At 46.9% G+C, this 16,238-nt stretch overlaps 1 protein-coding gene and 1 long non-coding RNA gene across 34 annotated transcripts; both read left to right on the top strand.

Annotated features, from left to right (window-relative positions):
* Window positions 1–419: 419 nt before the first annotated feature.
* On the top strand, window positions 420–5,248 carry LOC123188579 (uncharacterized). Of its 30 annotated transcripts, none has more exons than XR_006494873.1 (9): window positions 435–859; window positions 1,343–1,526; window positions 1,867–2,008; window positions 2,126–3,049; window positions 3,545–3,610; window positions 3,689–3,798; window positions 4,216–4,385; window positions 4,461–4,689; window positions 4,769–5,248. XR_006494873.1 is itself a non-coding variant. In XM_044600739.1 (4 exons), exons 1-4 carry the CDS (start codon window positions 975–977, stop codon window positions 2,223–2,225), a joined length of 489 nt encoding a protein of 162 aa, XP_044456674.1. In that variant the 5' UTR covers window positions 420–974; the 3' UTR covers window positions 2,226–2,807. The 30 variants fall into 30 exon arrangements, 1 of the variants encoding a protein (XP_044456674.1); XR_006494865.1 differs by having other exon boundaries at window positions 435–1,080; XR_006494870.1 differs by having other exon boundaries at window positions 435–1,442; window positions 2,126–2,862; window positions 2,985–3,049; window positions 3,464–3,610.
* Window positions 5,249–14,123: 8,875 nt separating this feature from the next.
* Window positions 14,124–15,985, top strand: LOC123188577 (uncharacterized). Of its 4 annotated transcripts, none has more exons than XR_006494843.1 (6): window positions 14,124–14,281; window positions 14,360–14,469; window positions 14,540–14,846; window positions 14,943–15,056; window positions 15,132–15,360; window positions 15,440–15,985. It is a non-coding gene; the product is annotated as an uncharacterized lncRNA (long non-coding RNA). The 4 variants fall into 4 exon arrangements; XR_006494845.1 differs by having other exon boundaries at window positions 14,925–15,056; XR_006494844.1 differs by lacking the exon at window positions 14,540–14,846 and having other exon boundaries at window positions 14,887–15,056.
* Window positions 15,986–16,238: the final 253 nt, after the last annotated feature.

Here is a 16,238-nt window from a genome sequence, read left to right as displayed (position 1 = left end):
AAGATTTTCTCCGGTTAAACTGTCGGGAGGCCTATTCCATATACACCCCTATTAAATGGGTAAGGTCTCGATTCGGGTGTGCTTATTTTACTGCATGACATACACTAATCGAATGTACTTTTCATGTTGCAACCAACTAGTAATAGAGGAGGATGATCGATGACGTCCACTGTCGTGCTCCTCAGTCGGAGGATCATAATCGTGACAAAGATCCTGGCTTTTGCGAGGATCCGGATATATCTTTCCCTAATAATAATAAAGCACGGATTGAGTCTTCGGATTCACCATCACAGCGTTTTTATAAAAAAATCCTTTTATTTTCTGGCAATTAAACCCGCAGTCCCGTGCCCGGTTCAGGTACCTAAAAATCGTTTCGTTCAGATTCTCTCCTATGCGTAAGAAACGACTCGCTTGGTGTTACGTTTTTTTAGCGGTGCTTGGTGTTACGTTACTAGGCCAGGACTCTTATGGGTCGAACAGCGCAACAACAGCTAAGGAAAAAAGTCTGAGCCAGGATTCTTCTTCAACCCGTCCTCTTCTTCAACCCGTCCTCCGGACTCGAGGAATCCTCCTCCGCCCTCCTCTTCGCGTGAACCAGCTGATCTGCCAAGATCATGGTAGCACCTATGGCGAGTGCGGCGCGGAGCTCGCTCAAGGTCGATGCGCCCCATGGTGGTGGCATTCGAGGCGGGTCGGCCCGAGCTGGGTCGATCTGACCGCCGCCGCCAGCCATGTTTCTTGATACCGCGGACGACCTCAACCACAACAAGCAGGATAGCTGCGATGAATTGTGGACGGGCGCAGCAGCGTCCTATGGGCGGGCGCCGCCGACGTTCTTCGCCTCGTGGACGTGCTTCGTGTGGGTACCGACAAGGACGTCTACATCTCCCTCTCCAGGGCTTCTATCGATGCTACTAGGACGCCGACATCACCGCTGGATGCGCCACATCTAGCCTTCCCCTACTTGCTAGCCAATGGACTGGTGCTCTCCTAGACGAGCTACGGTGGCCGCCCACAGGATGTTCGACGAAATTCCCGTCAAGGATGGCATCACTTGGGCGACCATAGACTCCAATGGAGGTTTGCACAGCGAAGCAGTAAGGCTTTTGACCTGCATGTGTCAGGAATGACAGGGACTCGCTGGTGTTCTGCTCGGCCATGCCATTGTCCCTGTTCTTGGCTGAGCAAACCAAGGAACTTTAGTGAGCTGTTGCAGGCAGAGGAAGTTGCTGCTGCTGGCAGAGAAAGATTAGGATTAGTATAGCATGATTATCATAGTTTCCTTGATTTGTTTTGGTCTAGATTAGTACATCAATGCACTGATATTTCTTTTGTGGTGCAGGAGCTTCAAGATAACAAGGACAACAGGCTTCGCGGCAACTCATTCGTCTACGATGTCCTCACCAAATCGGAAATTATTTGGCTCCTAAATCCTAATCCATGTGAGCAAGCCGCCACTTCCTCTTCCCCCACCAATGTCCGCTTCCAAATCAGGCTGAAAGTCCAGGTCACTCCCCTAATATTAGGTAGAGATATGTTCTGCTAGATGTGTCCAAATCCCTCTATTATTCCAGTACATTAATCATTCTTCTTTGAGTGTTTAAGTGAACAATATCTAATATTTGACACTCACTTAAGTTTGGTCTTCTTTGGATAATTTATATAGTATAGCGCCTGTAAGAGTTGGCTGCAGATCCACTATTTCCCTCTCTCTTTTTACTGCAATATAATGCATATACCTAGTGCTAGCATCTCAGGGACCACAAATTCAGCATATGCTCCTATAACTTCCATGTCAGTGCAAATGTTATTATGATTATGTTTCAGCAGTAATAACCTCATGTACTATTTGAAAGTTCATTGCAGGTTGTTATTGTTCCTTTATTTGCATTGAAGCGAGGTTGTGAAACATGCTAACTCTTGCAGAGAAGATAAAGTTATTGCCTAGTACCAAGGACGGGTGTGCACTCCTTTACTGCTGTTTTTTCCATTTGAGTGGCAACACTAGGTAAGAGGAAAGTTTGGTAAATCTAACCCGAACAGTTTGCCAAGTACCAAGTCTACCTCCCTCTCACCTGGCTCTTCTATAGGAAGAAATTAAGTTGCACGAGGTTGAATTCTGCAGGCTTATGGCTGATCGTCATGCTCTAGCCGAGGAACGAATGGAGTTACCAAGAAATAAAGGAGGAAGTCCATCACCTGAACATGATCATTGCAACGATTAATGACAAGAATGGAGCTTATATCACTATATCAGCGAGCTTGTTGACAAGAGAAGGAAGGTTGAAGCTGACCTTAGATCAAATGAGCCTTTGAGAGATGAGGTTGTGCATCTTTGTGCTGAAATTGAGAATCTCCTTGCTGTTAGGAAAGAACCCTCTACAAAGGCTGCATCATTCATCAATGAGATTACTAGGGAGAGATCAAATAGATAACAAGAACTTACACATGCAAGGTACACACCACGACACACGGTCTCTTTTGCTGGACCAGACTCTCAAGTATCCCAGTAAATCGGTTGCGGAATGGAAACTTTGATTCTCATTGGTTTGTATTTCGCAAGAATGTGCATGCAAATTATAGCATGCAGAACTGGAATTTCGAGTTGGTGGAACAAGGTAAAGTAATGTAAAAGAGTAGGATTTTGACGGCGCAAGAAATTCAACAACTGCGGGCCAAATTAGCTCATTTTGATGGCAGGCTAGGGGGCACAAGTATGCTATTGGGATCAACTATAGCGTTTGTAAATTCAGTTATCATTTCTACATGTATTTTCCTTTCTTTACTGTAATATCTTGTCTGGATTTGACGTTGTACATGCACAATATGGTGCGGTTTCAGCAATCCTGATTTAGGAATCTGGTATGTCTCAACACTTTACATGGGTCTCTATGAAACAAGACAGATTATTTGGTTTGTTACCGCTAATGGACATGCCCACTGCTCTTAGCCTAATACAATATTGATGCATCTAATATTGGTAGGTGAAGTTGGCAGATGACAACACACATGTCAATGGATAAGCAATAGGCATTCATCATCCATCCAGGTTTGCAAACTCATCTTATACTAATTTCTTTCTCGGTATTTAATAGTTGGAAAACCTTTCATTTGTACTATCTGTTTTAGTTTAGTACTATTCTTTTTTTATATATAAATGGAGATTGTCGATGTCCTGTCTTTTGCTTGATGGTGTTTCAGTTCAAGAAGGGACATGGCAATCTATCTAAGAACAATGCCGCAATATTAATAAAGGACTCAAAGATATGCAGCTGAATTCATTGATAGATTTAGCTACCAATCATATTTTGTGTTTGTTTGGGTTATGCTGCAAAGAGTTGCTTTACACAGCCCAAACTTTTGCTAGCATAGAAGCATGACAGAATTTGGCTTGGCATTGTAACAATTTTCCAGTTTGATATTTATCAACTTGGATGTGTTGTTTTTTCCCCGAAGGATCCAGGATACCTGTTCTCCCATTGCAACGCACGGGCATTTTTGCGAGTATATATATATATAATTTGACGATGGGGTATTCTATTAGGCGAGGCTTGACGGTTCGGAGGTGACCATCGTTATCGACTACCCTCGCCTTTACCCATTCTGCATTGTGAGTATCCAGAGGCTTCTTTAAGAACAGGTCCCCATATATACCCTTATCCATTGTACTGATCTGGATCTTTAACAGGATCGGCGCTCCAGGGACCGTGTCTCCTCAAGGGCGGCCCCCACAGAAGGCCGTCGTTCAAAATGGAAAGGGACCGGGAGTACCATGGAGACTTCACAATCTTCCAAGAGGTATGTGTACTTAATGCATGCCTAGGCATGAGTCTGGATTATTAAGAGTCTCCCCCCTTTTTATTTTTAGGAGTATGCGGCAAACGGTGGGAAAAACGCCCAATTAGCCAAATGCCCACTAATCCGGTGCCGAACTCGCCGGTTAGGACGCAAGCAAATGTCGTGCTAGTTTCGACTCCTCAAGAGGATTTAGATGACGTGTCGGTCACGAATTCCGAAGTGGAGAGCGTGATGAATCGCCATTGCTTGAAGGAAGCTATGCGTGCTTCGGCATTGTCCGAACAAGAATTCACCACACTGATTTCGACGGATGCTTATGTCCGAGCCGCTCGAGACGGCCTTGCCGGAGTTATACAACTGTTCTTAACGAAATATAGGTAAATTTTGACACACTTTTGCATGGTTGTATGCTAGTAGCCCCCGAGACTTGAAGCAGTTAGCCCAACTGATTTAAGGGTCGTTATATCATCAAGTACTCACGGAGAAAAATAACACATTGTCGAAGGAGCTTGAAGAATGTTGGACCAAGCTAACTGTTGTTACCGCCGAATTGGAAAATTTGAAGAATTTCAAGAAGGCACCTGATGGTAAGCACAACAGTGTCCGGAAAATACGGTTCTGCTCCAACAATGATTTTTAAATATGCATTGTTTTATTTTCAGCGGTAAGATCGACAGAACAGTTGGAGGAGAGGCTAAAGGCTGCTCAGGCGGACAAGCAACATGCCGAAGGGCAAGGTGCTGCTGGTCAATGTATATTAACACCGACTATTGATGAGAAGAACAAATTACAAGATGCAAACATCAAGCAAGCCAAAGAGCTAAAGGACATACGAGCCCAACTATCAGATGCCTTGAAGGAGAACAAGAAACTAATAACGCGACATATTTAGTATGTCCTTTATCCTGACTTTCATACGGTCACTTGATGGAAAGTTTTACAAAATTGTTCATGTATGTTTGTTAACCAGGCGGCCTGAAGGAGAAGTGTCCGGATTTCAAGGCGACTTGCTGCAAGAGCTATCCCAAGTGCACGAGCGCGCTTGGAAAGCCATGAGGAACTTGGCTAAGGCTTTGTGGCAATCTGATTCTTCTCCAGAAATTATGGAGGAGCTTGTGAATTTAAGGGAGCGTGACACCGCTTTGAACTATGGAAGGCATCAGCATGTCGAGAAGCTGCACGAGAATCCTAGGCCATGGTGAAAATGTGGTATACCGGACTTGATCCAAATCATATGGCCCGTGTCGGACCTTGGGGACCAGACGGACAAGAAATTCCGGTTAGCTTGGTTTACGACCAAGTAAAGACAGCCGCCAAATTTTCCCAACATGACTATAAACTAGACAGCCTTATAGATGGTATAGATAAAGAGTAGGCGTTTGATTCCATGTAACAATGCACTTTATCACCAAACTTATCTCCGACCGAACTTGGAAACATTGGCATCGAAGACCTTCTGCTTCAACCTCCAAAACCCAAGGTTTGGAGTGTTTCTGAATACTATGCCTGTGGTAAATACCAAGTATGTTCGGAAACCAGGCAATCCGGTCATGGTGCTTCCACAGACAAACTGTATTCGGGGAGTTATGTTATATTACTTTTTAACGTAAGAAACATCTTCCAGGGAGAATAGTTCCGTTAAGGTTCCTCTTCCTGGGCTATCATGCGTTATTTATGCATGCCTAAGCTGTGATGCTAAAAAGGAAAAATCACAGGAGGCTTTATTCTTTGGGAGTTTTATACTTCAACAAAGGCAGTTCGTCATTTGTCCGCCGACCAATTGTTCTCTTAAGAACGCTAACTTTCGGCTTCACCTCGTCTGAGGTACATGTCCGGATGACCCGGTTGTAACAATCGCAGAGGTGCTCCCTTTATGCCTGAAAGTGCTAGTTATCGACTAGAGGGAGGTGAATATGCGATTTTTTTGAAAGTCTTCAAACCATGAGGTCTTTGAAGACAAAGAATAGAAATGAACCTATTGATATGCAGCGTAAGGTAGACTACACTAGACAAGCCATACTCAAGTATGCAATGAAGTGAAAGCACGAAGACTATCTGCAGATAGGTAGTATAGATCGGGATGGAAGATAGTATGAAACCAAACAGTAAACAGTCTTCACTTAGTGAAGTCAATCAGATCATACAGGCAAGCAATGACTTCACGAAGACCAAATGTAAAGTAAAGGGAAGTTAAATATAGAACCAGTTGCTTGGTGAAGACAAGGATTTGGTAGACCAGTTCCAGTTGTTGTGACAACTGTACGTCTGGTTAGGGAGGCTGAGATTTAACTCATAAGACCATGTCTTCACCTTAGTCCCCTTGAGCTAAGGACACTCAGTCCTCACCCAATCACTCTGGTAAGTCTTGAAGGTATACTTCCAAACCTTCACAGATTTCGTTCACTGGCGATCCACAATGACTCTTGGATGCTCAGAACGTGACGCCTAACCGGCTGGGGATTCATAGTCCTCAAGTGTAACAAGTCTTCAGGTCACACAGACAGAAAGACTTCAGTGATGCCTAACACTCTTTGGCTCTGGGTGTTTAGGGCTTTGTCCTTGCAAGGATCTCTCTCTCAAATGCTTCAGAGGTGGGTTGCTCTCAAAAAACAAAAGTCGTGCACTAACTCTGAGCAGCCACCAATTTATGGTGTAGGGGGTGGGCTATTTATAGCCAGGAGACAACCCGACCTTATCTGTCCAAAATGACCCTGGGTCACTAAGGAACCGCCACGTGTCCAATGGTCGGATTTCAAACACACGTGACGGTTTGACTTGGGCTACAAGTAAAGCTCACTCATCCAGCACTGGATAAGATTTTCTCTCATTGTCTTCGCTCGAAGACATAGGATTTGGTTGAGCATCACGTCAGTCACTCTGACTTTGTTCACATGGACCCCACTTAACAGTACGGTGGTTCCTATTACTCAACAAAGAAGAAAAGGAAATTACGAAACAGCTATGTCTTCGCACTCCATAGTCTTCATATGAAAGTCTTCTCATGTCATAATCTTCATCGTGAATGTCTTCACGAACCATCATTGTCTTCAATGTCTTCACCCATTTTTAGGGGTCATCTCTGGTAGGTAAACCGAATCAATATGGGACTACTACCTATGTTATCCTGCAATTCTCACAAACACATTAGTCCCTCAACTAAGTTTGTCATCAATACTCCAAAATCAACTAGTGGTGGCACTAGATGCACTTACAATGCCCTAGCCGAACAAGCGGGAATGTAGGGCATAAGCACAGGAGCCAGGCACCCCAGCTTGGCAAAAACTTAAGCATAGAGGTGCATATAATGGCGAAGAAAGGATGTATATGAGCAGACAACACATATATATGGTGAGCTATATGCTCAAAATAATAATAAGCTTCTATTGAGAGAAGCCCCAGTTGTGGTGGGGTGTGTACATTTAAGGACGTATACCCTGAAGTGTGCGGCTTACCCGCACACATGTTAGAAATTGTATAAAAACGAGAAAAAGAAAAAATTGAAAATAAGAAAAAGGAACGAACAAAGGTATATGTCCGGACTTAGGCATAGAATCTTCGGAGCCGAGCAGCGTTCCATGGTTCGGCTCTAAGCGATTATCCAATGCATTGCGAAGGCGATAGGCTCCTCCAATGAGAACTTCATATATAATGAAGGGACCCTCCCATTTGGGTTTGAGAATGTCCTTTTTCTTCTCTGGTAGGCGTAGAACGAGCTCACCGACATTATAAGTCTTTGCCCGCACTTCTCTGCTTTGATACCTCCGAGCATGTTGTTGATAAAATGTCGCACGTGCCTTCACAACAACACACTCCTCCATGCCGTCTAGATCGTCCTGCCGATCGAGCTCGGCTTCTCTCTCTTCATACATGCACACTCGAGGTGAGTCCAGAATAATGTTGCAAGGGAAGATAGCCTCTGCGCCGTACACCATAAAGAAGGGTGTGTAGCCAGTCGTGCGGTTGGGCGTGGTCCGCAGCCCCCAGAGTACGGAATTGAGTTCCTCAACCCAGTGCTTATCTGATTCCCATAGGGAGCGCACTAGTCTGGGTTTGATGCCGCTCATTATCAGGCCATTAGCACATTCGACCTGACCGTTTGTTTGAGGGTGATAAACGGAGGCGTAGTCGAGCTTAATGCCCAGATTAGCACACCAAATTTTCACCTCATCGGCTATAAAGTTAGAACCATTGCCAGTAATGATGTTGTGTGGGACGCCATAATGGTGTACAACACCGGATATAAAATCGATCACCGGTCCGGCTTCGGCCATTTTTACTGGTTTGGCCTATATCCACTTGGTGAATTTATCCACCATAACCAGCGGATACTTTTTTATTATGGCTTCCCCCTTTAAGGGGTCCGACCATGTCTAGCCCCCAGACCGCGAAAGGCTAGGTAATGGGGATTGTTTTGAGGGCAGTGGGCGGCAAATGACTTTGATTGCCAAAAGGCTGGCATCCGAAACAACGTTGTACAAGGGTCTGTGCGTCCGCTCGGGCTGTGGGCCAGAAGAAGCCTTTACGAAAGGCTTTACTTACTAGGGCCCGGGCTGCGGCGTGATGGCCACCGAGGCCAGCATGTATTTCGGCCAAGAGCTGTTGCCCCTCCTCTTCGGAGATACATCTTTGAAGGACTCCGGTGGTGCTTTTCTTGTAGAGCTCTCCCTCGTGGACTTTATAGACCTTAGAGCGTCGGACTATGCGACGGGCCTCATTCTGATCAGTAGGGAGCTCCTGCCTATTAAGGTAGGCCAATAAGGGTTCGGTCCATGGAGCAATAATTGCCATGATTACTTGAGCGGAAGGTGTTGGCTCGGTGCTCGAGCCCCCGATGGTATCCGAATCATGTTCGACATCCGGGGGTATGATCAGCACCGGACTGTTATTTCCGCTCTCGTCCTGCCATACTACAGATGGTTTGAAAAGCCTATCCAAAAAGGTGTTAGGCGGGACGGGATCGCATTTAGTTCCCAGACGAGCAAGGATGTCCGCTTCCTGATTACTACATCGAGCCACATGATGAAACTGAAGCCCCTCAAATCGAGCGGATATTCTAAGTATGGCTTGGCAGTAGGCTGCCATCTTTGGATCCTTTGCGCCGAATTCTCCATTTATTTGGGATATAGAGAGGTTCGAATCCCCACACACTTCATGGTGTTGTATGCCCATAGAAACGGCCATCCGGAGTCCATGCAGGAGCACTTCATATTCGGTTGCATTATTGGAATCCGTATACATGATTTGTAATACATAATGGACTGGGTCCCTGTAGGGGATATTAGGATGACACCAGCCCCAGTCCGGCTAACATTTTAGAGCCGTCAAGTACATCACCCAGTTGGAGTATGTGTTGTACTCTTTAGGGAGTTCGGCTTCTGTCCATTCGGCGACGAAGTCAGCCAACACCTCAGATTTAATAGCTCGGTGTGGCTTGTATGTTATTTCGAATGGTAAGAGCTCTATAGCCCATTTGGCAATGCGGCCGGTGGTGTCTCGGTTGTTTATCATATCATTGAGTGGTACTTCAGATGCCACCGTGATCGAGCACTCTTGAAAGTAGTGTTGCAGTTTTTGAGATGCCATAAAGACCGCATATGCTATCTTTTGATAATGTGGGTATCGGGATTTGCATGGTGTAAGGACCTCCGATACGTAATATACTGGTTTTTGGAGTGGGAATTTATGTCCCTCTTCCTCTCGTTTGACAAATAGCACAACGCTCACTACTTGGTGAGTTGCTGATATGTATGGAAGCATGGGTTCATCGACGTTTGGTGTGGCCAGGATTGGGTTGTTTGCTAACAAAGTTTTTATTTCTTTCAACCCGGCGGTCGCCGCATCCATCCACTCGAAGTGATCGGTACGTCAGAGCAGGCGATAAAGTGGAAGTGCCTTTTCTCCTAGTCTGGAGATAAAGCGGCTCAGGGCTGCCATGCACCCAGCTAGTTTTTGGACCTGCTTTAGGTCTGTTGGTGTCGCCAATTGCGAAAAGGCTCGGATTTTGGCCGGATTAAGCTCATTCATGGGTTAACCCCCAGACTGTTTCCCTCATAAGCATTCTGTCGTAGCCGAGCTGCCCCTTACCTATTCGTAAGTACGTTGGAGTTCCCGAGAAAAGAACGACATCACCATGATGGCCTGAAGCAGAGAAGTGAAGACAACAATGTAATGGATCGACCTCCTCGAGAAGAGTAACCAAGACCAACAAGACCCGTTAGAAATTCGCAACCTAACCCCTTCCCCGCACTTCCCCTCTTAAATCTCGGGACGAGATTTCTTGTAGTGGAGGAGAATTGTGACGCCCGGGTAATCAAGCTACAGAAATCCCCCGTTAATGATGCCACGTCACCACAGTTATTGTTGATAATCCCGCGTTAGTTCAAAAACCAATTCAAATTCAAAATTTAATAAAAGGCAAACATCAAAATTTTTGAACTTTAAAACTAAAATGTTCGGGTTGTGCCCAATGGTGCAGAAGTAACTACGGTGGAGGAACCACACTTTCATAAAATGTTTAAATACTATAAGTGGATAAAACAGTAGCAAAACAATTAATAAAATGCCTTTGGTAATTTTATAAAATATTAAACTAATTTATTCTGGAGTAAAACTTTTTGTGGTAGTGCCATTCAATGCAATTTGAGTTATGAGGCAAGTTACACTTTTTACAAAAATCAATTGATGGCTCTACTTAATGCGAATCAATATAAAAAAAAACTAAAAGAAAAATAGAAAACAAAACAAACAAAAGATAAATAAAACATGGGGGAAAACCTCCGTGGCCCAACTGGGCCTTGGCCCAGCCGGCCGACCCGTCTACCCCCGTGGCCTACTTACCCTACTACCCCAAACCCTAACCCCACTTGCCCCCCACGACCCCCTTCTCCTCCCCCATCGAGATGGATCGGGATCGGCCCCGATCCCGTCGCCCCCGACGCCCTGCGGTTACCCGTCGCTGTCCACCATCGCCCGAGGTCTCCGCCGGCGTCGCCTCCTCGCCCACTCTCTCGACGCCTACCTCATCGGAACCACGCCGCCGGCCTCCTCGAGCTCCTCCTCGACCCGATGCCGTCGCCCGTCGTCGCCACCACAACGTCGCCGGCCTGCCTCCTCCTCCTCCCCGGCGGCTGCGTCGCGCCGCCTTCGTCCTCGTCATCGATCATCGCGACCCCGAGCTCCGGCGCCTCCCCGAGCTCATTTTTAGCACAACTACAGGGCCCCGTGAGCACGTTTTCCCCATTCCCCCTCTGTTCCGTCGCCGTTTCGCCGTGGCTGCGTGCTCGCCGTGTCCGCGCGCGCCCCTGCTAGCCGGCCCTGACCGCGTCCACCCCTCCCGGCTGCTTGCCGCCTTGGGACTCCGTCCCTCGCCCGGTCCGACGCCCCGCCTCGCCCAGCCTACCTCACCTCGCCGTGCCTGTGGCCGGCGGCTTCCCCTTCGATCTGGGCGTACGCCCGCTCGGGCTGGGCGCCAACGCCCGTGCGCTCTGCCCGCATCCCGCTCCGGCCATGGACACGCCGTGGCCACCGGCCTCTTCTTCCTTCGCTTGGCGCCGTCCACCGCTGGCCCGCGCCCTACCTCGCCCTCCCACGCGCGCCATGGAATGCCCCTGTCGCTGGAGCCGCAGCCTCCATCGACCGCCGCCACCACTCTCCGGTGGCGCCGCCCTCCGCCGGCGCCGTTCGCTGCCGGCTCCCCCCTCGCTCCACCTACCGCAGCCGACGCCACAATGGCCGCGCCCGCTGGAGCCCCGTTCCAGCCTCGCCCGCGCCCGTTAAGCCCCCAGGGGCCTATGACAGGGGGCCCCATCCCTAGAACTTTATTAAAAAAAAGAAGGAATTAAAAATAATATATAAAATAAATAAAATAAATAAATAGATAATAATAATTTAATTAATTAATTAATTAAGGAATTAATTAAGTTAATTAATCATAATTACATTAACCTAACTAACTAATTAGTTTAATTAAACAGTAGTTAGATTAGTTAAACACTAATTAGACTAAACAGTCAATGACTAGTGGGACCCACACGTCAGTTGACCAGTCAACACCTCTGTTGACTGCTGACGTCATGCTGACGTCATGATGACATCAGCAAATACTGTTTTGGATAATGTTGAATTTAAATAATTAAAATCAGAAAATGATTAAATCTTTAGAAAATCATATCTTTTAATCCGTAACTCGGATGAAAATACTTTCTACATGAAAGTTGATCAGAACAACGAGACGATTCCGGATACGCAACCCGTTCGTCCGCCACACACCCCTAACATATCAAACTCGCAACTTTCCCCCTCCGGCTCCTCTGCCCGAAAACACGGAACACCGAGAATACTTTCCCGGATGTTTTCCCCCTTCGCCGGCATCACCTCATACTGCGTTAGGACACAACTAGCTTCGCTCTTTATCATGTCTTGTGTTGTCATGCTTATGTTTGCACTGTATTTATTGTTTCTTCCCCCTCTTCTCTTCGGTAGACTACGACACCGACGCTGCTGCTGCCCAGTTCGACTACGGAGTTGACGACCCCTCTCTCTTGCCAGAGCAACCAGGCAAGCCCCTCCTTTGATCACCAGATATCGCCTATTCTCCTCTATACTGCTTGCATTAGAGTAGTGTAGCATGTTACTGCTTTCCGTTAATCCTATTCTGATGCATAGCCTGTCATTGTTGCTACAGTCATTGATACCTTACCCGCAATCCTAAATGCTTAGTATAGGATGCTAGTGTTCCATCAGTGGCCCTACACTCTTGTCCGTGCCATGCTATACTACTGGGCTGTGATCACTTCGGGAGGTGATCACGGGCATATACTATATACTTTACATTGTTACATTACCTGTGATACTGTTCGGAGTTGGGGGCTGAAGGGCCAGGTGGCTCCATCTCGGTAGAGGTGGGCCTGGGTTCCCGACGGCCCCCGACTGTTACTTGGTGGCGGAGCGACAGGGCAGGTTGAGACCACCTAGGAGACAGGTGGGCCTGGCCCTGTTCGGCGTTCGCGGATACTTAACACGCTTAACGAGATCTTGGTATTTGATCTGAGTTGGCTACGAGCCTATACGCACTAACCATCTACGCGGGAGTAGTTATGGGTATCCCGACGTCGTGGTATCAGCCGAAGCACTTCAGACGTCAGCGACGGAGCGGCGCGCGCCGAATTGGACTGGAACGCCACTAGGCTAGGTCTGCTTTCGGCCGCGTACGCAACGTGTAGGTGTGCTATGGGCGATGGGCCCAGACCCCTGTGCGCTTAGGTTTAGACCGGCATGCTGGCCTCTCTGTTGTGCCTAGGTGGGGCTGCGACGTGTTGATCTTCTGCGGCCGGGCATGACCCAGGAAAGTGTGTCCGGCCAAATGGGATCGAGCGTGTTGGGGAATGTGGTGCACCCCTGCAGGGAAGTTAATCTATTCGAATAGCCGTGATCTTCGGTAACAGGACGACTTGGAGTTGTACCTTGACCTTATGACAACTAGAACCGGATACTTAATAAAACACACCCTTCCAAGTGCCAGATACAACCGATGGTCGCTCTCCCTCAGGGATACGAGGGGAGGATCGCCGGGTAGGATTATGCTATGCGATGATACTTGGAGATGCTACTTGAAGATGCTACTTGGAGGACTTCAATCTACTCTCTTCTACGTGCTACGAGTCGGAGGCTGCCAGAAGCGTAGTCTTCGACAGGATTAGCTATCCCCCTCTTATTCTGGCATTCTGCAGTTCAGTCCACTGATATGGCCTCCTTACACATATACCCATGCATATGTAGTGTAGTTCCTTGCTTGCGAGTACTTTGGATGAGTACTCACGGTTGCTTTCTCCCCCCTTTTTCCCCTTTCCTTTCTTTCTGGTTGTCGCAACCAGATGCTGGAGTCCAGGAGCCAGACGCCACCGTCGACGACGACCCCTACTACACCGGAGATGCCTACTACTACGTGCAGCCCGCTGACGACGACCAGGAGTAGTTAGGAGGATCCCAGGCAGGAGGCCTGCGCCTCTTTCGATCTGTATCCCAGTTTGTGCTAGCCATCTTATGGCAACTTGTTTAACTTATGTCTGTACTCAGATATTGTTGCTTCCGCTGACTCGTCTATGATCGAGCACTTGTATTCGAGCCCTCGAGGCCCCTGGCTTGTATTATGATGCTTGTATGACTTATTTTATTTGTAGAGTTGTGTTGTGATATCTTCCCGTGAGTCCCTGATCTTGATCGTACACATTTGCGTGCATGATTAGTGTACGATTGAATCGGGGGCTTGGCATTGTAACAATTTTCCAGTTTGATATTTATCAACTTGGATGTGTTGTTTTTTTCCCGAAGGATCCAGGATACCTGTTCTCCCATTGCAACGCACGGGCATTTTTGCGAGTATATATATATATAATTTGACGATGGGGTATTCTATTAGGCGAGGCTTGACGGTTCGGAGGTGACCATCGTTATCGACTACCCTCGCCTTTACCCATTCTGCATTGTGAGTATCCAGAGGCTTCTTTAAGAACAGGTCCCCATATATACCCTTATCCATTGTACTGATCTGGATCTTTAACAGGATCGGCGCTCCAGGGACCGTGTCTCCTCAAGGGCGGCCCCCACAGAAGGCCGTCGTTCAAAACGGAAAGGGACCGGGAGTACCATGGAGACTTCACAATCTTCCAAGAGGTATGTGTACTTAATGCATGCATAGGCATGAGTCTGGATTATTAAGAGTCTCCCCCCTTTTTATTTTTAGGAGTACGCGGCAAACGGTGGGAAAAACGCCCAATTAGCCAAATGCCCACTAATCCGGTGCCGAACTCGCCGGTTAGGACGCAAGCAAATGTCGTGCTAGTTTCGACTCCTCAAGAGGATTTAGATGACGTGTCGGTCACGAATTCCGAAGTGGAGAGCGTGATGAATCGCCATTGCTTGAAGGAAGCTATGCGTGCTTCGGCATTGTCCGAACAAGAATTCACCACACTGATTTCGACGGATGCTTATGTCCGAGCCGCTCGAGACGGCCTTGCCGGAGTTATACAACTGTTCTTAACGAAATATAGGTAAATTTTGACACACTTTTGCATGGTTGTATGCTAGTAGCCCCCGAGACTTGAAGCAGTTAGCCCAACTGATTTAAGGGTCGTTATATCATCAAGTACTCACGGAGAAAAATAACACATTGTCGAAGGAGCTTGAAGAATGTTGGACCAAGCTAACTGTTGTTACCGCCGAATTGGAAAATTTGAAGAATTTCAAGAAGGCACCTGATGGTAAGCACAGCAGTGTCCGGAAAATACGGTTCTGCTCCAACAATGATTTTTAAATATGCATTGTTTTATTTTCAGCGGTAAGATCGACAGAACAGTTGGAGGAGAGGCTAAAGGCTGCTCAGGCGGACAAGCAACATGCCGAAGGGCAAGGTGCTGCTGGTCAATGTATATTAACACCGACTATTGATGAGAAGAACAAATTACAAGATGCAAACATCAAGCAAGCCAAAGAGCTAAAGGACATACGAGCCCAACTATCAGATGCCTTGAAGGAGAACAAGAAACTAATAACGCGACATATTTAGTATGTCCTTTATCCTGACTTTCATACGGTCACTTGATGGAAAGTTTTACAAAATTGTTCATGTATGTTTGTTAACCAGGCGGCCTGAAGGAGAAGTGTCCGGATTTCAAGGCGACTTGCTGCAAGAGCTATCCCAAGTGCACGAGCGCGCTTGGAAAGCCATGAGGAACTTGGCTAAGGCTTTGTGGCAATCTGATTCTTCTCCAGAAATTATGGAGGAGCTTGTGAATTTAAGGGAGCGTGACGCCGCTTTGAACTATGGAAGGCATCAGCATGTCGAGAAGCTGCACGAGAATCCTAGGCCATGGTGAAAATGTGGTATACCGGACTTGATCCAAATCATATGGCCCGTGTCGGACCTTGGGGACCAGACGGACAAGAAATTCCGGTTAGCTTGGTTTACGACCAAGTAAAGACAGCCGCCAAATTTTCCCAACATGACTATAAACTAGACAGCCTTATAGATGGTATAGATAAAGAGTAGGCGTTTGATTCCATGTAACAATGCACTTTATCACCAAACTTATCTCCGACCGAACTTGGAAACATTGGCATCGAAGACCTTCTGCTTCAACCTCCAAAACCCAAGGTTTGGAGTGTTTCTGAATACTATGCCTGTGGTAAATACCAAGTATGTTCGGAAACCAGGCAATCCGGTCATGGTGCTTCCACAGACAAACTGTATTCGGGGAGTTATGTTATATTACTTTTTAACGTAAGAAACATCTTCCAGGGAGAATAGTTCCGTTAAGGTTCCTCTTCCTGGGCTATCATGCGTTATTTATGCATGCCTAAGCTGTGATGCTAAAAAGGAAAAATCACAGGAGGCTTTATTCTTTGGGAGTTTTATACTTCAACAAAGGCAGTTCGTCATTTGT

The sequence above is a fragment of the Triticum aestivum genome, chromosome 2A (genome assembly GCF_018294505.1).
Source record: "Triticum aestivum cultivar Chinese Spring chromosome 2A, IWGSC CS RefSeq v2.1, whole genome shotgun sequence".
Lineage (NCBI taxonomy): Eukaryota > Viridiplantae > Streptophyta > Magnoliopsida > Poales > Poaceae > Triticum > Triticum aestivum.
This window is presented reverse-complemented; position numbering and strand designations above follow the sequence as displayed.